Below are 26519 nucleotides of genomic sequence, written 5' to 3'. Positions count from 1 at the left end.
CCAAAGCAGTGCTGCTCAAACTTCAGTGTGCATGGGATCACCTGGGGATCTTGTTAAAATGCAGACTCTGATTCTGTAGGTCTGGCCTAGAGTCTGCAATTCCACATTTCTAACGATGTCCCAGGGGATACGGATGCTGCTGGCCCACTTTGGGTAGTCAAATCCTACATCACTCCCTCCCCCGTTTCTGTTTGCTGTACTCGAAAGAAGACCCTTTGGCAGGGAAATCATGACTGGGATTTTGTGTTCCACTGCACGGGTGATGTCCTGTTTTGATTACCTATCACACTTATTCACATTATGAAAATAAAGATACTGTTTGTTACAACACTACTTTAGGGAATCGTTTATGGGCCACTTTCAAAGTGCTAATGGTCGACCAGCACTTCCGGAAGGATACTCGGACCGTCTCTCCATAGCTTAGCTCTATAGCTTTGCATTTCAAAGTGTGGTCCACGGGCCATCCGCGTCTTATCACCTGGGGCCTTGTTAGAGCTGCAGAACCTCAGCCCCACCCTCGACCTGGACTGACTGTATTAGGACCCGCCCTTTAACACGGTCCCCATGGTGTGTGTGCATATTAGCATCTGAGAAGCCCTGCTCTGTAAAACACAGTGTATCGCTACATCAGAAATGGGAGGTGCTGGTTTTGCCACTTTAGCAGGGTGCTCAGAGGAAGCAGGTCAGTGACAACAGGGAAAAGTTCATACTTGGCCATCGGTCCTTTTTGTCTTGGGGTGACCCGGGACGTCTAGGGAGAGAGGCAAATACCTTCTGGCTTGCATGGAGCGTGACAATTCTTCAGACAAAATAAAACTAACAGAGGAGGAAGTGGGAACTGTGATGCGATGATGAGATGGGTAGCATATGCAGGACCAGATCAGGGTGAGTGGGAAAACTGAGGGACGGAGGATGAGAATGATTGAGGGGGTCAGAGATGAGCTTTGAAAACGAGGAATGATACATAAGCTGGTTCACTTTAGAATCCCCTTGTAAACAACAGAGGCATAAAACGTATCACAATTTCAGCGTAGCTGGGACAGTAAACACTATGGTTAAATCAGCAAGTAGCTTAGGAAAAATGTATCAGGCATCTGTTCTAACTAGGACTGGCAAACGTCCCTCACCCAGAGACCATAGAGGGCTCCCGTGCCAACATGCTGAGAGGCACTTGGGGGAACTGGCATGGGAAGGTTAGCAGACAAAAGACAACCCCAAACTGGGGCGCTTCTGAGAGGAAAGCTAGAAAACGTCTTTTTAATCACTCGGTTTCTGATGTCTTGGTTGATGTCCTATTGGTAATAAAGAAGATTAGGTAGCAATGATGTTAATTAGAGTGTCATCAGCGATGACAGACAATATGTAGCATGGCATTTCATTTTATTACCTTAGCCTCGTTAATTTCCCCAGCTTTGATCAATACAAACATTGGCCTGGCTTCCAAGTTATGAAACAGTAGCAATTCTGAGGCTTAGTAAAAGGCTGCCTTCCAATTTTGTATTCGTTTAGGAAACCCTCCTTGGGATGTTTGCATAATCAAATATAAGTTCGCAAATGTTTCTCCTGCCTCAGATTTCCGTATGAGCAAAATGAGTTTGTTCCCAAACAGCCCCTGGAAAAAGCCCAGGACAAATGATTACTCAGTGAAAAGGAAAATGATTTCAGCCAGTTCCGCTCCATCTCCCACGGAAGAATGGAAGTGAACTGTCTCGTAGCACTGCCTACTGAGGCCATAAGTGATCAGTCTGGTGACACCACCAGGAATAAAAGGTTGATAAAAGGGAGAGTATTTCAAGTGGAACTTCCCTGCCTTGAGAGGGGATTACATGTCATTAGGTGCATTGCACTGACTTTTATTTTCCAGGCATCTTTGTATTGTTGCATTGCATATTACCAGATGTTTTAAACCACCAATTTCCATTTCTTTTAATACCCAGAATTTGTATGTGCTTTAAGAGTGATTATGTGTTATCTATGTCCTATAGGAATTTGGGTGTGATTCTCCCATTTCTTTTTCTAGCACGTTATTATAGGAGCCAAGGCAAGAATTCCAAAGTGGTTGCTGAACTTAGACACAGTTTTTCTTTGTGGTATAATTAGATATGTGGGTTATGGTTAAAAAATGACTAGAAAAAGGTACACTCACATTGTTCTGCTGAAGGAAGATCAGTAAAAGATTCACTTTAGAAGTATATTTTCATTGTTTTTTTTTCTTGACCCTAAACTTGATAATTAAAGCCTGAACAAAGTAATAATAAGTGATTAGAAAGGAAACTGGGTTCATATGATTTCCAGTCATTTTGGTAGCCTTTTCAGTGTAAAACCATTGTGGAACTGGGTTATGTTAATTCATCTGAGCTGTGGCATCAGACAGGAGGCAAAATTTTTAGGAGCCAAACCCATCAGAGGTAATAACAGCAAAATGCTTGTGCGGTTACTGAGCTCATTGGCTCACACCAGTCAGATATATAGATAATGCTAGAATCAGTGAACAGGGAGTTTCTTTCCCCACAGGAACCGTGTGCTTAGATCTGCCAAAGTGTTTCTCCAAAGTGTTTCTCCTACTGGTTTTCTATTTCAGTCACTACGTGAATGACAGGTTCACCCTGCTGAGTCACATTTAGCATCGTGTCTCCTTGCCCTTGAGATGCACGTGGATTTGGGGGATACCCAAGGTTACCCTATTCTGTTGGAGAGGGAAGAGAATAAACAGAGTCTGAGTGCCCACTCTGTGCTAAGCAGCATGCAGAGGTGAGGTACCGATTTTAGCCCATGTGGCAGCTGAGGCTCGGGAAAGATCACAGAACATTCCCAGGGTCACAACAGCTACTCAGAGCCGGGTAGGACCAGGATTTAAATGAGAGCTTCTGACCCGGTGTTCACTTTCTTTGTGCAACTCTAAAATGAAGCTGTCACAAAACTCTGAAGAAATACACTGCTCTCCCCTACCTGTATTAGCTCTTCTTGACAAATGCTACCTTGGCATGTTTCCTGGTAGTCAATGGATGTCTGTGATAGTGTTTTCTTTCCTGTCACTTGTTTCATCTAGTTAAGGTCCGTTGTGGGGTGTCTACCAACGTGGAGACTAATAACACTTGCTTGTTTACAAGGAGAGCCAGAAGCCTGAGACTTGATATACGAGCTGATGTTAGGACTAGAAATGGGTTTCCCAAATCTCACATGCTTATTATACGTACTAGGACACAGGAGGGGAGTTTGCATAATCCGCAGTCTCTGCCTTGGTAGAGCCCAAGTTTAGTTGAGAGGGAGAAGATGTACACCCTCGAAGAGGAAGTAACAGTGAGCTGCGGTGTGCAGAGGGAGGGGTCGCAGGCATTCAGGCAGAATGTTTAATGAACGAACAGTGTCAGAGGACGGAGCCCTGACTGGGAACTGGTGAGGTCAGGGAGGGTTTGGCGGTGGAGCCGGGTCTTAGGTCTTGCATGATGGTGAGGCTTGGATGGGTGGAGTCGGGTTGGGATGGGCGCGGGGCCACTGGATGAGGGAGCGCCTTCCATGTTAAGGGTTTGGCCCTTAAGGATGGTACTAAGGAGCCACCGTAGGCTCTGGAGCAGAGGCGTGGCTTCGTGAAAGTTCTGCCGCATGCCTGGGCTTGATGGGCGCTGGGGGAAAACCCTATACACATGTGTACTGAGGCAAAAGCAGCAGTATCGTCAAGTTGAGGTCAATTTATGTCGCTATAGGAAATTAACCAATAAACGATGCTACAAGCGCACCTGATTCTGTACCCTTTCCTGGAAGCTGCAGGCTGGTGGCTGAGGACTGGGAATGAGGGTGTTTAGTTTTTACTATCTATACCTCAATTAGCTATTTATTATTGATGTAGGGACAGAGTAGAGGTTATTATCCTAGATCATGTTAGGTTGAGCCATTTGAAATTTCCATTTTGGAGTCATTGGTAGAACTACTGGTAATTTCATATGGTTCCACTTGATTGATTTTCTAAGTTGTTGTTAGAGATGAGTGGACACGGTCAGGTTATCTGGGTGGGTCCTGGCATAGTGCTGCTTGCAGTCAGCCCCAAAGGCCTTGGGGTGCTGTTTTCTCTGGGAGATGGGACCATTCCTGGGGACTGAGCCAAGGGCCCCAGGGATGTGCCAGGCTCTTTCTCAACCTAATGTTTGCTCTCCCTGCCTATGGACTAGGCATTCAGAATCTCCTGATTTTTTTTCTAAAGAAGAAAACTTTGCTCTGGACTAAGAATTTTAAAGGAGGAAGGAGGTCTTGTGGAAGAGAGGATAAAAATAATTGCATCTTGGGACTTCCCTAGAGGTCCAGGGGTTAAGACTCCACACTTCCACAGCCAGGGGTGCGGTTCAATCCCTGGTCATGGAACTAAGATCCTGCAGGCCCCGTGGTGTGGCTGATAATAATAATAATAATAATTGCATCTTGAGGTTGTGTTTTCCCAGGACTCCCCAGTAGCCTGATGCAGACAGAACCAGAAGTACCATTTCTGTAGCTCCTAGTTATGTTGGGGTGGAGGGTGACCGAGTTCTCACTCTGGCCCCAGATTATAGAGGCTTTAAGTGAGTTTGAGAACACCTGGGCAGTGGGCTGTGCATGCATGACGGTGGTGATGGAGGCTAAGCTGTGCTGTCTCCACATCCTTTGTGTCCAAGCCCCGGGATGGGGGCCACTCCAGTGGAGCATCTCCTGGATTCAGGGATGGCGTGTGCCCAGAGTGCTCTCTGAACTGCCAGGAATGACGACAGGTTCTGAGCTAGGGTCTGCAGAAACTGGCTGGGCACATCGATCCCTAAGCACACCCACTTGTCCCTCCCCCACCCCACCACTCTCGGACTCTGGGTACCACAGGGCCTAATCATCTGTCACCACACCCAGACTCCACAACTTCACCATTTGGGACTCTGAGGACTCATCATAACTTGCATCTGTCATCCTAGGTCACCAGTCAACATGTGACCCACAGTGCCTATCCTGTTCCAAGAGTACTGTTGTGTGTCTCCTGACATGCCATCCTGGACCTCCTCTTGGCCCCTCCTGAACCCCCTTCCATGCTAAGCTCTCCTGCATCCCTAATGTATTCACAGAATGCTCCTTTGTCTTCCTGGTGCTTCCCGAACCTTCCCTGGAACAGAGAATTCTTTTCCCTTTCCCTAGCCTGACAAACACGTATTGAGGGTCTCACACAGTGAGACGCCCCTTTGCGCACATGCATCTGAAGGTCACCTTCCTTGGCATCCTTCCTGTTTCCTGAGAACACACGAACTAGTGTGATGCTGGAGACCTCTCTTCTCCTCTCTCAGCATCAGCCCCCTCAGCCAAAAAATGGAGGCAGATCAGAGAGATTATGAGAAGAAAGGAGTGACAGATGTCCATAAATAAATAGTTTAACTGTAAACGTGGCTGGCAAGCTCATCAAGTCATGGCAGGTGGGAAGATCAGTGCCGGCCACCACTTGTCATCTAATTGGACACCTGTGTCTAGATGGAAATCATCTCAGAACAGATTGTATGTCATAATTAAAAACCAAAAAACATTCTGTGTCAATATGCTGGGCCAAATTGCCCGTCCTGGCACAACTGGAGTTTCTGCTACAATTCAAAGGCACTTAAAAATAATCATTTTTAACATCTTCTTAAGGAAGCATAAATGGCAGATTCTTTTTTTTTCTTTAAGAACTTTTATTGAGGTACGATTGACACACAATAAACTGCATATATTTAAAGTTTACAATTTGATATTTTTTTTCATATTACTAATGTATACATGGCAATCCCAATCCCCCAATTCATCCCACTCCAACCCCCGCCCCCACCCAGCTTTCCCCACTTGGTGTCCATATGTTTGTTCTCTACATGTGTGTCTCTATTTCTGATAAACGGCAGATTCTTGCACGTAGGATATGACATATGGATCCTGTGGGGCAACTTTAATAATTTGTAGCCCACCCTGTCTCCTTTCCTGACCTGGACAAAAATGGAAATTGAACCACTTTTGTCTCAAGTGCAGTCATACCTAAGAGCTGTTGTGGGTTCCGTTCCTAAGCACTGCAATAAAGTGAATATCCCAATAAAGCTAGTTACACAATTGTTTTTATTTTGCAGTGCATATAAAAGTTATGCTTACACTCTACGGTAGTCTATTAAGCGTGCAATAGTATTATGTCTTAAAAAACAACGTTCAGATGGACCTAGAGAGTGTCATACAGAGTGAAGTAAGTCAGAAAGAGAAAAACAAATATTGTATATTAACACATATATGTGGAATCTAGAAAAATGGTATAGATGATCTTATTTGCAAAGCAGAAATAGAGACACAGATGTAGAGAACAAATGGATGGATACCAAGGGGGAAGGGGGGTAGGATGAACTGGGAGACTGGGATTCACACGTATACACTACTGATACTATGTGTGAAGTAGACAATTAATGAGAACACACTGTACAGCACAGGGAACCCTACTCAGTGCTCTGTAGGGACCTAAATGGGAGGGAAATCCGAAAAAGAGGGGATATATGTATATGTATAGCTGATTCATTTTGCTGTACAGTAGAAACTAACAGAACATTGTAAAGCAACAATACTCCAATAAAAATTAACTTAAAAAAAGGAAGTATAAATTGGGGGGGGGTGTACATACCTTAATTTAAAAATACCTTTTTGGTAAAAAATGCATCATCTGAGCCTTCAGTGAGTCATAGGAGTGACATCTAAGATTCCTGATCACAGATCACCACCACAAATATAACAATAATGACCAAATCTGAAATATTGTGAGAGTTACCAAAATATGACACAGAGACACAGGCGGGCAAATGCTATTTGGAAAAATGACGCCCATAGGCTTGCTTGACTCAGGGTTGCCACAAACCTTCAGTTGCTAAAAAATGCAGTGTCTTCAAAGCATAACAAAGTGAGGCACAATAAAATGAGGTAAGGCTGGGTATGTCTGACCAGGAAATACAGAGTCTTGTTTTATTCATGTATTCAGTTTATCAGGAAACCATGAGAATAAGCACATTCTCCTTATTAAAGCTCTGAATATTAACATCACCTGGGTTTCTTTCTTTCCTTTTTTTAATACTGAGAGGAAGAATCATCTGGAGAGGGCCACCATGTCATGTTGGCCCGTGAGTTCCTTTGCTACCAAAATGAAGTGATCATACAAAAGGGATATTAAGATCGTAAGGACAGGGGACTTCCCTGGAGGTCCAGTGGTTAAGACTCCAGTGCATGGGGTGCGGGTTCAATCCCTGGTTGGGGAACTAGGATCCCACATGCCTTGTGGCAAAAAAAAATTGACATAAAGTAATTGCAAAACATAAAGGAAATAAATTTGAACTGTAGGAATAAAATCTATATTTAAAAAAAAAAGATCATAAGGACAGTATTAATAATTGGCAGTCACTGTGCCCTTACCGTGTATCAAGCACTCCTTTAAGTGAATCGTAATCATTTTCTCATTTACTCTTCACAAAAATCCTGGAGGAAGGTGTTATCATTCTCACTTCACAGATGAAAAACAAAAACAAAAACCAGAACGTGAGTAACTTGTCCAGGTTCACACAAAGAGTCAGTGGCCATGCCAGGATTTGAATCCAGCTCTGTCTCAAATTCTGCGGTCATAACCTCGTCACATCTTGCCTCACCATGCGTGGGTTGAAAGTGAAGCTGAGAAAACTGTTCTTGGCAAAGAAGTGGGTAAGATTTGGATTCTTTAGTGGTGAGGGGGAATCTGGAAGGGAACAGATATGTATATGTGTGTGTGCCTGGGTCACTTTGCTGTATACTTGAAACTAACACAACATTGTGGATTAACTATAAATCAGTTTTTTTTTAAATGGAAAGAAATAAAAATAAAGGCATATTGACTTAGCAGGGGGGAAAAAAGATTTGGGGTTCTTTAAAGTTCCAGAAAATTCTGACCTCTTAGTGGTATTTCCTGGGCAGCAACCCTTGGGCATTTTAACTCAGCTGTAGATTCTCGAAGGTCAGCTCACTTCAGGGTAGCAGGAGTTGCATTCAGGGTCAGGCCTTGCCTAGAAGGGGTCCCCAAGGCGTGGTCCATCCTGGTCCCTGGAAGACCTGGGGAGCCCCCTCAGGCCCAGCACTGACTCCATCCTGCACTCCTGGTCTCTCTCAGAGGAGACTGGGGATTAGACCTAAGCTGTAAAGACTTCATTGTTTTAAGCAGATGCTCAACAAGCGCAATTCTAAGCTGTAACGGCATCAGTCATCTTTAGTAAAGGTTTGGTGAAGGTCAAAGGGCCCGTTGGACCCATTAGACTAATACCGGGTTGTCCTTTCCCCCCCGCAGGACATCAAGGTCTCTGTGAACATTCTCTGAAATGTTTAAGCTCGAGAATCACAGAGCGGAAGCTACAGGGCACGTGGCTGCCTGCTGGCCGAGGGAGCCTGGAGAAACCATTCCTGGGGCTGCGAGGCTCCGTGGTACCCATGTTCAGCCCCCAGAGTGGCCTTCACCCTGCCCATGCTGAGAGCAGCCCACTGAAGCCCAGGGTCGTGACTGTGGTCAAGCTGGGCGGGCACCCCCTCCGAAAGATCACACTGCTTCTCAACAGACGGTCGGTGCAGACCTTCGAGCAGCTCTTGGCCGACATCTCGGAGGCCCTGGGCTTTCCCAGATGGAAGAGTGACCGCGTGAGGAAGCTATTCAACCTCAAGGGCAGGGAAATCAGGAGCGTGTCTGATTTCTTCAGGGAAGGGGATGCTTTCATAGCCGTGGGCAAAGAGCCACTGACACTGAAGAACATCCAGGTGGCTATCGAGGAACTGTACCCCAGCAAAGCCCGGGCCCTGACCTTGACCCAGCACAGCCGGGTCCCGTCTCCAAGGCTGAGAAGCAGGTTTTATAGTAAGGCTCTGAAAGGGGGTCACCACTGTGGGGAGACCGAGACCATCAAGGGCGGCGGTGAGGCTGCCCAGTCTCCAGCTGCCATCAGACATCCGGGGAAGACCCCCGTGGAGGACAGGGCAAGGGCCCAGAAGAAGTGGATGAGGGGCACGAGGGTGCCTGAATCCGGCAGCAAGGCGCCCAGGGATGCCACCCTGGAGAGGCATGCCAGCGGAGAGAAGCACCTGGGGGTGGAGATCGAAAAGACGTCGGGGGAAATAATCAGGTGCGAGAAGTGTAAGCGGGAGAGAGAGCTCCAACAGAGCCTGCAGCGGGAGCGGCTCTCTGTGGGCACCAGCGAGCTGGACCTGGGCAGGTGCCCCCGCTACGACGCGCAGAGGCTGGTGAGGACCAGGAGCTGCAGGAGGTCCCCGGAGGAGAAGCCCCAGGGTGGGGAGGAAGCTTGGAAGGAGGGCCCCTGGAGCAGTCCTGGGCACCCCCCTCAGGAGCCGAGGAGACCCAGCAAAAGCGCCGACAAGAAAGAGGACAGAGACCCCAGAGACCAGGAAGGTCATCCCCCAGTAGCAGCCAAGGCCAAGAGGGACGTCGTCGGGGAAGCCCAGCCCAGCAGAGAGGAGAAAGACAGCAGGACCGCAGGCAGGGGCAAGCAGGGAGGCTGGCTGCGGAGGGAGCATCCTGCCGACCTCGACCCCGAGAAGCTCCCCAGGGCCAGAGGGGACGCGCGGGAGGCGGAGAAGGAGAAAAAGCCGGGTGCGTCCGGAGGGAGGAGGACGGTTTCCCGAGATGAGCCGCCGCCGGCCGGGGTAGACAAGGAGCCCAAGACGAGGCCGGAGGAGAGCAAGGCGGAGCGGCCGGGCGGCAGGAGGCGGCGGCCCGCGGGCATCCTGGTGGCCGACGTGCGGAAGCAGTACGAGCCGGGCCGCGTGATCGGGGACGGGAACTTCGCGGTGGTGAAGGAGTGCAGGCACCGCGTCACCCGGCAGGCCTACGCCATGAAGATCATCGACAAGGCCAAGCTCAAGGGGAAGGAGGACATGGTCGACAGCGAGATCCTGATCATCCAGAGCCTCTCTCACCCCAACATCGTGAAACTGCACGAAGTGTATGAAACGGACGCGGAGATATACCTGATCATGGAGTACGTGCAGGGAGGGGACCTTTTCGATGCCATCGTGGAAAGTGTGAAGTTCCCGGAGCGCGCCGCCGCCCTCATGCTCATGGACTTGTGCAAGGCGCTCGTGCACATGCACGAGAAGAGCATAGTCCACCGGGACCTCAAGCCAGAAAACCTGCTGGTAAGCCCTGCCCTGGCTGTGGGGGGAGAGGGCGGGATACAGGACATAGGAACCCGCTCCTACTCGGGTACCCTTGTGTGCTAGAGTAGCGGCTAGAGCATTTCATCACCTTCATGGTCTTTTTTAAGGTACCCCTTCCAGTATTTAAAACTTTGGTTGTAGTTCATAAATTGCAGAGATAAATGGGTTTTGATTACCTTATTGAGAAAGAAGCCTTCCAATTTAAACAAAATGGAAACTCTTTCCTCATGCCTGGGAGAAAAATATTTTCACCCCGAGGGTAATCAGGTGAACTTTGTTTCAAGGGCGTTTGCACATCCTCTGGCCTAGGTGCTAGGCGTGTCTGCTGGTTGCAGCTTCCCCTGCAGGCTTTGAGCCCACCCTCCCACCAAAAGCCCCCATGGCCCTTTTGCAGAAGAGTTCTTGCCACAAAAATTCAAAAGGCTCGGTACTGGGAATTGCCAGTCGGTCCAGTGTTTAGGACTATATGCTTCCACTGAAAGGGGCCCGAGGTTCAGTTCCTGTCTGGGTAACTAAGATCCCACAGGCCTCTAGCATCAGTCCTTTTGTCTCTCTGGGCCTTCGTTTCCTCACTTATAAATGAGAAATAGGCGTAGCGCCTACCTTAGAAGGTTGAGGGAGGACTGAGCGTGGGAAAGGGAAAAGCAGCCCCAGACCGCCAGGAGCTGGCCTGGCACTCGCAGCTCAGCTGTTCTGTGTTTGGAGGTAAACAATCTCCCAAAACACCAGCGTCCAATAAGGCCACTCTGAGACCGTGATGGATCCAGACAAAAGCAAGACCTCTTCATCATCACGTCTAAATCCAGTAAGAACAAAACTGTCCAGACCACAAATGTGGCTACATATTCCCTTTCAGGCGACTAGGGTTCACTGCCCCATCTTCCTCCCACCTTCTAGATAAGAATTACGAAGACGGCCAATCATAGAATTACCTTCACTTCCTGACAGTATCCAGTTCAGAGCAACATCCTGCTTTCTTGGACCCTCTCCCAACTCATCTAGCACAGCCCGGATCTTACAGCACGTTCATGGAACACCCTCTTGCTTAGATGCCTGGATCCCCACGGTGTGCCTTCTTCCTTGTTGCAGCAAGTCAGTCAACCCAGTGTTCCTGAACTTCAAGTGTGTTCCTGGTGGGCTCCATTAGGATAGAGCACTTCACATGTTCACTCCCCTTTACCCCACTTGCTTCTTCGTAGCCCCAATCACCACCTAATACGTTCCATTCTTCTATTTTCTTTTTTTTTTAAATAAATTTATTTATTTGTTGAGTGGCTGCATTGGGTCTTCATTGCTGCTCACGGGCTTTCTCTAGTTGTGGCGAGCAGGGGCTGCTCTTCATTGTGGTGTGCGGGCTCCTCATTGCAGTGGCGCGTGGGCTTCGGTAGTTGCGGTACATGGGCTCAATAGTTGTGGTGCACGGGCTTAGTTGCTCCGAGGCATGTGGGATCTTTCCGGACCAGGGCTCGAACCTATGCATTGGCAGGAAGATTCTTACCCACTGCACCACCAGGGAAGCCTGAAGAATTTCATTTTTGTGTTTTGGTTTTTTTGGTGGTGCTGTGGGGCTTGCAGGCTCTTAGTTCCCTGACCAGAGATTGAATCCAGGCCCATGGCGGTGAAAGTGCCAAGTCCTAACCACTGGGCCACCAGGGAAGTCCCTAAGAATTCCATTTTTGCATGAGCTAAGTGTCCGCACCCTTTTTTCACTTGCTTTTTGTTTCTGTCTTTTGGGTCTGAGCCCGAGCTCTCCCCATGTGCGGTGTGCCAGACATTATTTCCAATGGCTGCTTTGGAATTGTGGCAGAGCAGTGTCCTTTACGGATCCTCTGATGCTCTCACCCAGTTGTATAAGCAGGAGGGATTCTGACTAGAGGCCTGGGTGGGTCCCATGAGCAGAACATTTTGAGCCCGTGCTTAATAAAGCATCAGAACAGTGATACATGTTCTCAAGGATGTGGACTGAGATCCTTTACCCTATAGGATTGTTTTCTTTGGGGGACAGTCATCTGAGCTTGCATTTTCTCCACAAGGTCCTGGAACCAATCTGTCGAGCTGGCCCATCTCTAGGGCATTGGAGACTCTCACTTGTGTTAAGGGACTGACTTGTCAGCCTTTTTTTTTTTTTTTAATATTTTAAAATTTTATTTTATTTTAAGCTCTTTTTTGGAATAAAATTGCTTTACACTGTTGTGCCAGTTTCTTGAGGCACATCAAAGTGCATCAGCTGTATTTACATACATATCCCCTCCCTCCCACGACTCCCTCCCACCCTCCCTACCCCACCCCTCTAGGTCATCACCAATCATGGAGTTGATCTCCCTGTGTCATGCATCAGCTTCCCACTAGCTATCTATTTTACATTTGGTTGTGTACATGTCAGTGCTACTCTCTCACTTCGTCCCAGCTTCCCCTTCACCCCCCATCCCCGCCCCATGTCCCCAAGTTGTCGGCAGTTTTTAAAATGGAGAAAGTCAGCACTTGCAGATGGCATGGAGAGGTTTGCTTCAGGAAACAGAAAAATTGCAAGGAATACATTTAGTGTGGACAAGCTAACTGCCTCTGAGCAGTCATTTGGCAGCTCTTCGTGGATTTAAATGTCAGTTCATATGTGTTTCAGTGCCCTTAAAGGCAGTGAAGTGTGTGTGTGTGTGTGTGTGTGTGTGTGTGTGTGTGTGTGTGTGTGTGTGTCCTGGGAGAGGAAAAACTGCAGCGGAGCTAAAATTTTTCATTCTAATACATCGGTTGTTTATTGGTGTTAATTGTAATCAATATTTTGACCCCTTTTTCTTTTCTGGTTTTAGGAAAAGCCCACTTTTTGGTTTTTTAAATAAAAAACTTTCTTTAGTGGTGGGATGGCTCCTTCAGAAGCTGCAAAGAGCTGCAGATCTGAGCCATCTTTGGTGGCCTAGGGTAACATCTTTTCCTGTCCTGTGAATAATCTGTCAGCTGGCATTTTTTAGAATGAGCAGGCCTGTCACATTTCTAAACTGTGTCTGTCCTTTTTCCGGGTGAGTAAAGTTCAACATATTGTTATGTCAGACTTTAAATGCTACCTAATATGAGGGCTTTGTGGTTTTTCAGATAGAGATCTGGGAAGTGTTGGATTTGACAATGGACTCATTGTCTGGGTTTAAAAAGGTGTCATCTCTAAACCTGCTGATGGGATAAATTATGTTGCAAACTTGGCTGCTTTTCGGAGAATGAATATTAGTAAATATCACCGTGGTGACTACTGTTCACCAATTAATTGTTCTTTAGCTGCCTTTAATTTAGTGTTCCGCTCTTGTGTTGAGTTTTGTGTTATCAAAGTAATTGTTTCTTCCTATAATGGATGGCTACTGTCTTTGCTAAACTTAGGAGAGTGACGATGTTAGAATGGCTGATTGTGGCTGCTTTTAGAGACTTCCAGAATGTGCTAAGAGCTCTTAATGGATCTAGCAAGCTTATCATGTTTTCACCTGCAGAAATATTTATATCTGATAATTGGGCCCTAGAGTAAAATTTTAGGCCTGTATTACTGAGCTTATCTATTTCTAGTGATCACATTTCCTGATAAGATGCTAGTGCCCCTCTTCCCTTAGGGCTATTTAGACTCCTGAGATCTTGCAAAAGAAGTTTTAATTATGAGAATTTCCAGCTTGCAGAAATATCAGTGTTAATTGCTTCTTCTGCTAGCATGTGCTCCCTTGGCGAGGTTGGAATGTGTGGTGTGGTGTTGACTGGGCCCTGGGAGAAGCAAACAGGAGCCAGAGAGTGTTGATGTGTAGACATCAAAGGCATGTCACAGGCCAGTCACATGACAGGTCCCAGGGAAAACTTTGTCCCCACTGAGTTTTTTCAGTCACTCAACAGCTATCTTTTGCTGTTGAAATGTAAATTGATTTTAGGCATTGGCATTTCCATGTGAATTGGTTTCTAAGGTCATCTCCATCCTTACGGCCAGCTGGAAATGGAAGCTCCGAGGGAGAAGGCCAGAGGCAGCATGAAAGATCAAGTAAGAAGTCAACAAACAGAAATAAGCTTTATCCTTTTTCTTAGGGGGAAGCCCCTTGCTGTTTTGGTCTGGACTCTGCTGCCATCTGCTGTTCAGAGGTGATCATTGCAAGATCACATTAAGCTGATGTGCCCTTGAAGGAGACAAGGCTATTAATAGCTCAGAAAAAGAAAGAGTCCTCTTGAAGCTCTGAGACTGTCCAAATGTGACCTGGCTGCTTATGTAAATAATATAGATTGTCTGATTCAAAGCAGGGTACTTTGGTGTGGCTGGAAAAAGGGATGATGGACGCAGATGGACCAAGTCATTAAAGTACCGTGTAAATTAACCTCTAACACTTTCTCAGTTAGAGGGCAATTGAAAATGAGCCCCAGAAGGAATGTGACCCAGAGCAGTGAATTTAGATAGACATGTAGGTAGACATGTGGGGTGAGGGCAAGGTCAGATGTGGGCACTGGGGCTGTGGGCAGGCCCTCAGCCAGGCTTGGCCCAGGAAAATGTGTAGGGAGGAAAATAACCTTCTTCCTCTATCCTCTTAGGTTCTGTGACTAGGACCTGACAATTAAACTGTCAAAAGGCAGATCAACAAGAGGAAAGCAAACAGATTATTTACATGTGCAGCATTCATATACGTGGGAGAAACTCAGGGATGAGGAACTCAAAGGGCTTATATAGCATCTTAACAAAGAACAATGCAGTTTTAGAGAAGTGACAAGACAAAGGAAAAGGGTTTAGGCTTTTAAGGGCTGCAGATTGTGGAAGATAAATGCTTGGGGAAACTAGTGGAAAGTAAGAGTTGTTTCTATAAAGTTTGTCACATAGATTCCTCTCAGTTGTTACAGAGAGGGTGCCCTTCTTGTGGGGGATTTTATGTCCTGCTTTTAGGTAGAAAGGGTCAGAGAATGCCTCCTGCATCTGCTGTTTCTCAAGTGTCTTCAGCTGAAAAATAATCATTATGTCAAAGTGGCATGATTTGGTGGCGTGTTCTGATCTCTTACAAAGGATTTCTAAGGAAGGGATGTCAAAGTGGGTCATTTAATGGGGTCTTTGCCTCAGTGGCCAACCAGTGCCTGGTCAGCTGAGGGTCCCGAGGCTCACTGCTCTGTTCAAATCATACCTGGGGTGGGGTGTGCATTTCTGGGCATTCTTCGTTAAAAGAGGCATCGATGAAATAGGGATTATCTAGAACTTTGCTGTGCACAAGAATTGCCCTGGGGTCTCATAGAGATGCAGGTTCAGTTCAGTGGATCTGGGGTCGCCTGAGGTCTCCAACAAGCTCCCAAGCGATGCTGCTGCTGCTGGTTCAAGAGCCGTACTTGGCGCAGGGAGGAGCGAGGAGGGGGTGATGGGTCAGGAGACCTGATCCTGTAAGGATAAGCTTGAGGATTCTCAGATGTGAACTTAGAGAAGCAGCATTGGTACCACCTGGGAGCCTGTTAGAGAAACCAGAAGCGACCTGGGGGTATCCTGGTACTTGTTTCCCATCTTTGGAAGTGGTGTCTCCTTCCCAGAGGGCAGGTTTAGAAAAAAGAGGTGGGGGTGGAATTCTGGATTAAGATGGGGTGAACCTCCTCACAAGTTAAGCTATGATCAGGATGGTCTGCCATGTGACGCTGTGGGATCTTTTCCATCTTGAGATTTCAACCAGAGGTGAACGATAGTCTGGTGGGAGGATGTTTTAGACAAGTTTCCTGTTGGGGTGGAAAATTTGATGGTTTCAGAAGTTCCAAACAATGTAAATTGGCGCGGCGGCTATGGAGAACAGTATGGAGGTTCCTTAAAAAAATAAAGATAGGGACTTCCCTGGTTTTCCAGTGGGTAAGACTCAGAGCTCCCAATGCAGGGGGCCCAGGATCGATCCCTAGTTGGGGAACTAGATCCCTTTATGCATGCCACAACTAAGAATCTGCATGCCAACACTAAAAGATCCCGCATGCTGCAACTAAGACCCGGTGCAGCCAAAATAAACAAATAAATATTAAAAAATAAAAAACAAAAATAGAACTACCATGCAATCCAGCAATCCCACTCCTGGGCATAGACCCAGAAAAGACAAAAACTCTAATTTGAAAAGATACATGCACCCCAGTGTTATAACAGCACTCTTTACAATAGCCAAGAAGCAACCTAAATGTCCATTGACAGAAGAATGGATAAAGAAGTGGTACATGTATAAAATTGACTACTACTCAGCCATAAAAAAGGATGAAATAATGCCATTTGCAGCAACATGGATGGCCCTAGAGATGATCATACTAAGTGAAGAAAGTCAGGCAGAGAAAGACAAATATCACATGATATCACTTACGTGCAGAATTGAAAATATGATACAAATGGACTTATTTACAAAACAGAAACAGACTCACAGACTGAGGAAACAAACTTATGGTTACCAGAGGGGAAAGGGTGGGGGAGGGATAAATTAGGAGTTTGGGATTAACAGATACACACTACTATATATAAAATAGATGACCAAAAAAGTCCTACCATATAGTACAGGGAACTATATGCAATATCTTGTAATGAACTGTAATGGAAAGGAATATGAAAAAGAATGTGTGTGTGTGTATACTGTATATGTGTGTGTATAGTATATACATACTCACATATATAGTATATATATACACACATGTATATAACTGAATCACTTTGCTATGCACCAGAATCTAACACAACATTGTCAAGGGACTTCCCTGGTGGCACAGTGTTTAGGAGTTTGCCTGCCAATGCAGGGGACACAGGTTCGATCCCTGCTCCAGGAAGATCCCACATGCTGCAGAACAACGAAGCCCGTGCGCCACAACTACTGAGCCTGTGCCTAAAGCCCGTGAGCCACACTGTTGAGCCCACATGCCAGAACTACTGAAGCCGATGCACCTAGAGCCCATGCTCTGCAATGAGAGAAGCCACCGAAATGAGAAGCCCGCACACCGCAAGTAGAGAAAGTCATTGCGCAACAACAAAGACCCGATGCAGCCAATAAATAAATTTATTAAAAAAAAAACCTATAAAAACAAACAAAATTGTCAATCAACTATACTTCAATTAAAAAAAAGTTCCACAAATTCTAGAAGGAAGAGTTATTCCAGGAGGATGTCAATCATTTGAATTCAAGGATTAAGATAAGAACTGTTCAGAAGCCAAGAATGTGAGGTGCCTGTTGGAAAACAAAACACCAGAAAAACCGAAACCAAAATTCACACTGTCAGTGTGTGACCTTAAACGTAGTTAAGCTGCTTGTGTAGGTGAAGTAAATGAGAAATCTCAAGTCACACTGACAGCTCTGAAAAATGTTACATAACTCCCGACAGCAGAGGCTGGAGACAGAAGAATTAGAAACACGGAACATTCTCACTTTCTGGAAGGAACAAACGGCTCTGCAGGTCCTCACCACCCTCGGGTTCTGCTACGGGTGACCTCATCCTGAGACTCAAAGAGAAAAGCTCTGGAGACAAGAAGCAGCATGATACTATTTCAGAAAAGCCATCAAATAATTTTTTTAAAAAGAGGGTTGGGGGGACTCTCCAGGTTGCACAGTGGTTAAGAATCCGCCTGCCAATGCAGGGGACATGGGTTCGATCCCTGATCCAGGAAGATCCCACGTGCTGTGGAGCAACTAAGCCCGTGTGCCACAACTACTGAGCCTGCGGTCTAGAGCCCGTGAGCCACAACTATTGAGCCCATGTACCACAACTACTGAAGCCCACGTGCCTAGAGCCCTCTGCAACAAGAGAAGCCACTGCAATGAAGAGTAGCCCCGCTTGCCACAACTAGAGAAAGCCCGTGTGCAGCAACGAAGACCCAACGCAGCCAATAAATAAATAAATATAAATAGTAAATTTTTTTAAAAAGAAGAGAGTTGGTATTTAAAAAATGTATCCATCAGCATCTAGACATTTAACATAATACATTTTCAAAATAAATTCATGAAAAACTTCAAAATAAAAGACCAAATCTCCATCATGTTTTTTTTTAAGTTTATTTATTTATTTATTTATTTATTTATTTATTTATTTATTGGCTCTTGTTGGGTCTTTGTTGCTGCACATGGGCTTTCTCTAGTTGCGGAGAACAGGGGCTACTCTTCATTGCGGTGCGCAGGCTCCTCATTGCAGTGGCCTCTCTTGTTGTGGAGCATGGGCTCTAGGCACGTGGGCTTCAGTAGTTGCGGCACACAGGCTTAGTTGCTCCGCGGCATGTTGTATCTTCCTGGGGCAGGGATCGAACCCGTGTCCTCTGCATTGGCAGGCAGATTCTTACCCACTGCGCCACCTAGGAAGTCCTCTCCATCATGTTTCATCTGCTCCTGCCTCAGTGGAGGCAGGTTTTAGAATCGGGGGATGGGGGTGGTGGATTGAGGAAGGAAATGCTGGTTATTTCACATAGGGATTCATATTTCATTTTTGGTTGTATTCAATCAGCCAGATGCTTTCAATGCTGATCATTTGGTTGGGATATTTACAAATATTTGTGAGGGACAGATTTTTTCAGCAGTCACCCACCAAATGGGATTCATGTAGACAGTCTATCTGGAAACTTAAGGCAGCACACTTTTTTTGTCCTTCCCTTCCAAACTAGATTTTCTAGTGTAAATTATTCTAATAATTACCACCTCAGTCTCCTTTAGGGCTGTGTCTGTCTGGATACACAGACCAAAGCAGACATGTATTTCAGTTCTACACCTATGATTTCCATTAGATTAGGTTAATTATGGAGACATTGATTAGATTGCCCAGTGGTGACTCGGGCTCAGTGATTAAGACACATTCAGGGACTTCCCTGGTGGCGCAATGGGTAAGACTCTGCCTGCCAATGCAGGGGACATGGGTTCGAGCCCTGCTCCAGGAAGATCCCACATGCCGTGGGGCAGCCAAGCCCGTGTGCCACAATTGCTGAGCCTGTGAGCCACAACTACCGAAGCCCACATGCCCTAGAGCCTATGCACTGCAACTACTGAGCCCATGCACTGCAACTACTGAAGCCCGCGTGCCTAGAGCCTGTGCTCCGAAACAAGAGAAGCCACCACAGTGAGAAGCCCGAGCACCTCAATGAAGCATAGCCCTCTCTCGCCACAGCTAGAGAAAGCCCGCGCAGGGCAACGAAGACCCAGTGAAGCCAAAAAAGGAAAAAAAAAGACACATTCTGCTTACCCTTGCCTAAGGAGATTGGGAAGTGGCTGCCTGTCCTGTATTTTCGGGTGTCGCTGTGCCTGTAGGTCTGATGCAGCACAGGGAGAACCAGAGCTCTGCCTAACACCCTCCAGACCCCCAAGTGCTGGTCGGAGCACTGGGAACCTTGGTTCCTGTTCCCGTCAGGACGTGAGGGCGTGCGCCTGCAGACAGGTTGATCATTTCTCCTGTAGCCCTGGTGGCTCCAGTGAGTCTCACCTGGATGAGATCACCCAGGCTAATCCCAGTGAGTTTCCCATAGCCCTGAAACTAACCACTCGGCTCACCTTCACCTGAGCCATCAGCTTCTACTGTGAGATCCAGGCAGGAAAAGTAGGGGCGGGGGATGGAGCCTTGACAGCAGAGGATGGACCAGGGCCGTGCCTGGGAAGGATGCCCTCAGTTTGGATGAGGAGATCCTAAAAGGGGAGGAGGAAGATAGCATAGCTGCCTTTCTATGTCAATACTTCCCATTTTGCTTGGAGTCGGTCTTGCTCTGCAGAGGTGTACTATTGTGGAGGCTGAAATTGTGATATTAATTCCTTTAATCTTGAAGCCCAGACAACCCAGCAGGTGCTCTGGAGGTCTTGGCCACACAGCAGAAGTGCTCCCAGGGACGTGGCCACCCTTCCCGAGGAGGACCACTCCTGGGCCCTGTACAGCCTGAGGGATTTCCTGCAAAAGCCCTTCTGGTAACAACATGGTAAAGCTCGGGATTGAGAATGGTTGGCTGTGCCCCCTGAGGGTGGAGCTTCGCCTCTGGTCCACCTGCTTCCAGTTCTTTGGGCGCCTTTGTATGAGACCTCCTTGGCCTCCTGCAACAGAAATAAGCCTTTGCTGGAAGATTCAGCATCATACACCGGTTATAAGCACAGACACTAAAGCCCAAGTGTCAGGGTTCAAACTCCAGCTCACCACTTACTATGTAACCGAGCCTCCATTTCCCCATCTGTAAAATGGGGATGTGAGCAACCTTATAGGACTATAATGAGGATTAAGTGAATAATATTTTGTAAGATGTTATAAATAGCGCCTGGCATCAAAGAAGCATGACAGAAATGTTAGGTAAATGATATGATTTTAGCCTCCACTGCTTATTTGTCTGCTTCTTCATTCCAACTCTCGCTTCTTTTTCCTTTCTCTTTTCCCCTCTGCTCAGACTTTGCATTACCCACAGGCGATTTCTAGTTCTCGTTAAAGCTCATCTGTGCTCAAAAATGTCGCTGATCCTTGTTCTAACTCTAGTGCTGCCCAGTGGAGCTTTCTGTGCTGATGGAAATGTTGTAGATTTGCACGGTCCAATATGGTAGCCCTTAGCCATGGATGGCTATTGAATGCTTGAAATGTGTCCAGCGCATCGGAGAAATGGAATTTTTAATTTACTTAGATTTTAATTATTTAGTTAATTTAAAATAAATAGCCATCTGTGGCAATATGATGTTACCATATTGGACAGCAGAGAAAATCTAACTCATTGGTTCTTTAGTGAGTATATGTCACTGAGATCAAGTTGATTTGTGAGTGTTAGGTCAGCCTGGAAACACCTGTGCTTTATGGTTTGCTTATCCTGAACTTGCATGCTTCTTGTCCTGTTAGCTTTCCTTCTTTGTTTCCATCACAGTTTTGATAGTTTGGAGATTTTTGATTTCTTACAGGTTCAGCGAAATGAGGACAAATCTACCACCTTGAAACTGGCTGATTTTGGCCTTGCAAAGCGTGTGATGAGACCTATATTTACCGTGTGTGGGACTCCAACTTATGTAGCTCCTGAAATTCTTTCTGAGAAAGGTAAGGGTTACACATTGTGCTGTGGGACTCTAGCTCACTTACTAACCAATGTTTAATTTTTAATATCTAAATTTTACATTTTTCAACATGGAGCAGTCAAAAGTCTCAGAGAGTTGGCGCTAAGCTTGCACTTGGATGTTAATGCAAATATTTGAAATAGGTCTCCTTGACCAGAGCACGAGAACTGTTTTCTCATCAGGGCTGCCCTTATTACAGAGAAGGGATTTGTGTGTGTGTGTGTGTGTGTGTGTGTGTGTGTGTGTGTTGGCAGGACAGTGAAATGAAAGATGATGGAGAATTCGGTGGAGAACTCAAATTTGGCCACTCACCCAAGGCTACCTCTAATGGAGAGAATTGGAGCAGTTCTTTTGGTAATTGGCTTAAAAATTCCTTTACCAACTTTGCATTTAAAGAAAAAGGAGGTCCTATTTCAAACCCCATGAATAATGTTTATTACCTGCCTATGTATAGTATGAGGGTCCAATGGACTATTTTAGTGACACCCTCTGTAAAGGATATACAAGGAAATCATCACCATCATCGTTTATTATTATTATTATATGGCTTCAAGTATGTGAATGACTATTTAGCCATCCTTGCACTCCAGGAGAAATCAGTTTAGCCACCCTATGATGACCAAAGATGGGAAGGCTCTGGATGGGTTGTAGGGTTGGGGGTGGGGAGAGGGAGAGGTTTTGTCTCAGCAGCAGAAGCATCAGGGAAGCCAAGATGCAGAGACTAGACTCTGCACAGAGGCTGGGTGGTAAAGACGCTGGGAAGACCGGCCTCAGTGGAGCAGAGGGAAGTGCAGTTGGACGGGTAGGTTGAGCCTGCATTGCCCACAAATGAGTTTGGACTCGGTGTGGCCAGCATGGTAGCCGTGGTAATGTGGTGACGGTGGGACAGGAGAGTATTGAGTGACTATACACATTTTAATAGAGGCATTACTGAGCTGGATAAGAGAGGAAGGAAAGCAAATCGTCTACGTGAACTCTAGGAAGCCAGGATGGTAGGGCTCGCACCAGCTAACACAGAGCGTTGGAAAGGAAAGCTCTTTTGGGAGATGGGGACGGGGTAGTTAAATTCTGAACACACTGACTCTGTAGAGATAGGGCGGATACACAGGGTTCGCTGGTTGGCTGAACATGTCGTTTTGAGACCCCTCGATACAGAGATGGCTGCCAAGGTGGGGAGATCATGTATCTCTGCCTCCACTGCACAGGCTACGGGCTGGAGGTGGACATGTGGGCCGCGGGTGTGATCCTCTACATCCTCCTGTGTGGCTTCCCCCCGTTCCGCAGCCCAGAGAGGGACCAGGACGAGCTCTTCAACATCATCCAGCTGGGCCACTTCGAGTTCCTGGCTCCTTACTGGGACAACATCTCTGACGGTGAGGCCTGAGGCTTCCCAGGCGGGAGGAAAGGGGATGGAGAGCTGGAGCCCCTGCTGGGATCAGGTCAGATGTGTAACGACACCCGGAGAACCCACTATGGTACCCGGGCTGTCAGCATCTTATGCTTCATCTTTTATTTCCGGCTAGATTTGTGTAGATTTCCATAGCATTCCCAGCAGGACTTGCTTTGAGATGTAATGAAAGAGTGTCAGCACCAGTTGTAGTCACCAAATACTTTTCCTGAAGCCAATTGAAGAACCTCAGAACTGAAAAGTAAACTGAAAAATATCAGAAACGTGTAGTCCGCATTTGGAAAGATCAAAGCCATCTCATAGGGAATTCCATGGTTGCCTAGTGGTTAGGACTCAGTGCTCTCCCTGCCGAGGGCCCAGGTTCAATCTCTGGTTGGGGAACTAAGATCCCACAAGCCACATGGTACGGCCAGAAAAAAAAAAAAAAGCCATCTGCCGTCTCATATTCAGAAGTGTTTGTGAATTGGACAGACTGGAGTCTTATTTTACCTGTGAGTGGTCAGGGTTTAGTCAGGGTTTTGTAGGGGCTTACTTGGGCACAGGGCTCTGGAAGGTTGGGGCGAAGGTCTTGGGTACTTTTTAGTGGAATAGAAGCATGTGAGGTCCTCTTCCTTTTCGGCCCTTTCAAGTGGAATTTTCCGCCCTTGTTTCTACTGATTCGTATGTGCTACCCACTGCCCTTGTGAAATTGAGAACCAGATCATTGGGGGTTTTGGGTCTTTGAGTCTTTAGCTGAAAGAGTAGAATAGGAATGATAACTTTTTCCCAGTTTCCCCTAAACACGTCATCTAAGATAAGTTATTGATCTGCCCTCGTCCTCAGCTCTGGCTCCTCATCTGGGGTTGGGGCTTGAGGGAAGGGAAGAGCTTCATTTTTTCCACTTAAATAAGGTGGGCAGAAGGTGGCTTGCTGCCCTTACAGTGAGGGTCTTGAGCTGATCAAGGCAGTGGCAACTTGGGAATTGAAGGACTAAAAATCATTTTAGAAAGTTCTATGCAGGACTTCCTAGGTGGCGCAGTGGTTAAGAATCTGCCTGCCAATGCAGGGGACATGGGTTCGAGCCCTGCTCTGGGAAGATTCCACATGCCACGGAGCAACTAAGCCTGTGCGCCACAGCTATTGAGCCTGTGCTCTAGAGCCCGTGAGCCACAACTGTTGAGCCTGTGTGCTGCAAATATTGAAGCCCACGCACCTAAAGCCAGTGCTCCACAACAAGAAAAGCCACGGCAATGAGGAGCCCGTGCACCACAATGAAGAGTAGCCCCCGTTTGCAGCAACTAGAGGAAGCCCGTGTGCAGCAACGAGGACCCAATGCAGCCAATAAATAAATTAAAACAAACAAAAGTAGATCAACTTAAACTTATTAAAAAAAAACGTTCTATGCAGCATGGTCTTAGATTTGGTTATGGTGGCCCCTGCCCTGAGCCCCATGCCTTAGAGGGCCTGCTCTGGTTACATCTCTCCCCCAGCAGTGAGGAGACTGTGGGGACAAGAGGCTGTGTCTCTCCCCCGCCCCCAGAGCCCAGGCTCCTCCTTCTAGACCACTTAATTGGGACCCCAGAATTTCCTGCCCAAGTGGCCCAAGCCCACTTCCAAGTCTTGTGAGACCTCTTTTCCCAGCCCCTCCCCACAGTGCTCAAGGGTACCAAGGAGTGGCTGTTTGGGGGAGCACAGACATAGTGGTGGAGTGTCCAGCTGTCCACATACAGACATGCAAGTCTGAGAGTTCTGTTTAAACCTGGCCTTCTACCCCCTGAGTTCTCTGAGGACCTTGAAAGAGTGATGCTGGGGTGAGTGGGGAAGGGGTACGTTGTGGGCAGAACTTGCCCAGTTTGAACAGAGCTGGGTAGGAGAAATCCTGTGGTTTCCGTGCTCAAGAGGTGGCTGGACAGTGGCCATAGAAGCAGGGCGATTGGTGGGCGAACAGCTGACCTTGAACAAGAGGCATCCCCTAATAAAGGTAAAGAGACGTGGGTATTTTTTTTCCCATGCATTCTTTATTTAAAAGAAAATACATTCATGCCTTTATTATATCAGGTTTTTTGTTTTGTTTTGTTTTGTTTTTGGCCATGTCACGCAGCTTATGGGGACCCTCCTTAGTTCTCTGACCAGGGATCAAACCCATGCCCCCTGCGGTGGAAGGTGGATTCTTAACCACTGGACCACCAGGGAATTCCCTCCCGTGTATTTTTTTTTTTTTTTTTTTGGCTGCGTTGGATCTTCATTGCTGCACTCGGGCTTTCTCTAGTTGCAGCCAGCAGGGGCTACTCTTCATTTCAGTGTGCGGGCTTCTCATTGCAGTGGCTTCTCTTGTTGAGGAGCACGGGCTCTAGGCACGCAGACTTCAGTAGTTGCAGCGCACGGGCTCAGTAGTTGTGGCATACGGGCTTAGTTGCTCCATGGCATGTGGGATCTTCCCGGACCAGGGCTCGAACCCGTGTCCCCTGCATTGTCAGGCGGATTCTTAACCACTGCGCCACGAGGGAAGTCCCTCCCCTGTATTCTTGAGTAGTTGGTTAAGAGGCTCATGGAGCCGGCCTGGGAGAGCCAGGGAGAAATCCCTTCTCCTCCCCGTCTGCCACCAGGCCCGCCTGTTGTCACCACACCTCTCTAGAATCAGTCACGGTCTTGGGCAAAACATGAAATTCATTTTGAATTTGCACTATTTGCTACTTAGATCTCTTTGCCCATGTTTTTCAGTTTTGTCAATCTGAACGTATATTTGTCAATTTAGGAAGGAAGATAGGACATTTTATTTAACAGCTTGACACTTGATTTACAAAATTAAAATATGTAGCCATATGGTATATGGGCCTCCATGTGTCCTCTTGGGCTGGGCGGCACCGTGGGTGTTAGTTGCAGGCCTGACCTGTGGCTCTGTGTCTAACATGGTAGCCCTTAGCTGCATGTGGCTACTTGAATGTAACTGTAAGTGAATTGAAAGTACGTGCATTAAGAATTCAGTTATGGGAATTCCCTGGTGGTCCAGTGGATAGGAATCCGTGCTTTCATTGCCGAGGGCCCGGGTTCAGTCCCTGGTCAGAGAACTAACATCACACAAGCTGCACAGTGCGGCCAAAAGAAAAAAAAGGGTTGCAGTTCGTCAATTGCACCAGCCATATGTCAAATGCTCAGTAGTCCCAAGTGAAATGGAGAGTTTCCATCATGGCAGAAAGTTCTGTGGGACAGCGCTGCTCTGGTCCAGCCACGGCGCTAATGGGAATGTTTGTGTCCTTATTTCCTGTATGGGGGAGGATACTCCGAACCACCTGCATCCATCTCATTTTTCCCTCCTTCTCTCACTCCAACAGCTGCCAAAGATCTGGTAAGCCGGTTGCTGGTGGTGGACCCCAAAAAGCGCTACACGGCCCACCAGGTCCTTCAGCATCCCTGGATTGAAACTGCTGGAAAGACCCGCAGGGCGAACCTACAAAAGGAGGGGCCCCCCAGCAGCGAGGACCACTTCCGGGGCCACAACTCTCGGGCTGCAGAGCAGACGTCATAGTCACAGCCTCAGCGTCTGCTCAGCCCTCGGTTCTGCTCGGGGACAGAGAACAGGATAGATGTCGAGTAGAAAACCAGTGAAAAAGGCTTCCTCCCATAACTGGAGAATCAGGGGAAGGAGAGAAGACACTCAGTATATTTTAAAGCGTGTTTTAAAAAGTAAACTTGAGTCTTAATGTTAAATGTTGTAACATATTTTTAGATTTTTAGATTTGAAGCCTTTAATACATCTTTTTTTGGGGGGGGGGGGAGCTTGTTCTCAGTGAGGAATTTTTGGCAATAAGGTTGTGTTTTGCTTCCTCCTTGTAATCAAGTTCATGGTATACTACATGAGTGGTGCTTACCAGGGTCTAAACTCCCCCTGTGAGATTAATACGCTGAATCATGGTCCTTCTGTGTTAATAAAATGTGCTCTGGATGACTGAAGTGGGCTGTATTCTGATTACTTCTTAATGCTG

At 46.9% G+C, this 26519-nt stretch overlaps 1 protein-coding gene across 1 annotated transcript in view; it reads left to right on the top strand.

The window, feature by feature from the left end:
- The window catches only part of DCLK3 (doublecortin like kinase 3), a 45009-nt gene extending 18732 nt beyond the window's left edge, over positions 1-26277 (top strand). The window contains exons 5-8 of the mRNA XM_057704615.1: positions 8237-10158; positions 21000-21132; positions 22355-22522; positions 25869-26277. Coding sequence (XP_057560598.1) covers positions 8237-10158; positions 21000-21132; positions 22355-22522; positions 25869-26062 — 2417 coding nt within the window. The 3' untranslated portion in view covers positions 26063-26277. The remainder of the gene's footprint in view (positions 1-8236; positions 10159-20999; positions 21133-22354; positions 22523-25868) is intronic.
- Positions 26278-26519: the final 242 nt, after the last annotated feature.

The sequence above is a fragment of the Hippopotamus amphibius genome, chromosome 13 (assembly GCF_030028045.1).
Source record: "Hippopotamus amphibius kiboko isolate mHipAmp2 chromosome 13, mHipAmp2.hap2, whole genome shotgun sequence".
Classification (NCBI taxonomy): domain Eukaryota; kingdom Metazoa; phylum Chordata; class Mammalia; order Artiodactyla; family Hippopotamidae; genus Hippopotamus; species Hippopotamus amphibius.
The sequence above is the reverse complement of the archived record's forward strand: the minus strand, read 5'-3'. Positions and strand labels throughout refer to the sequence as shown.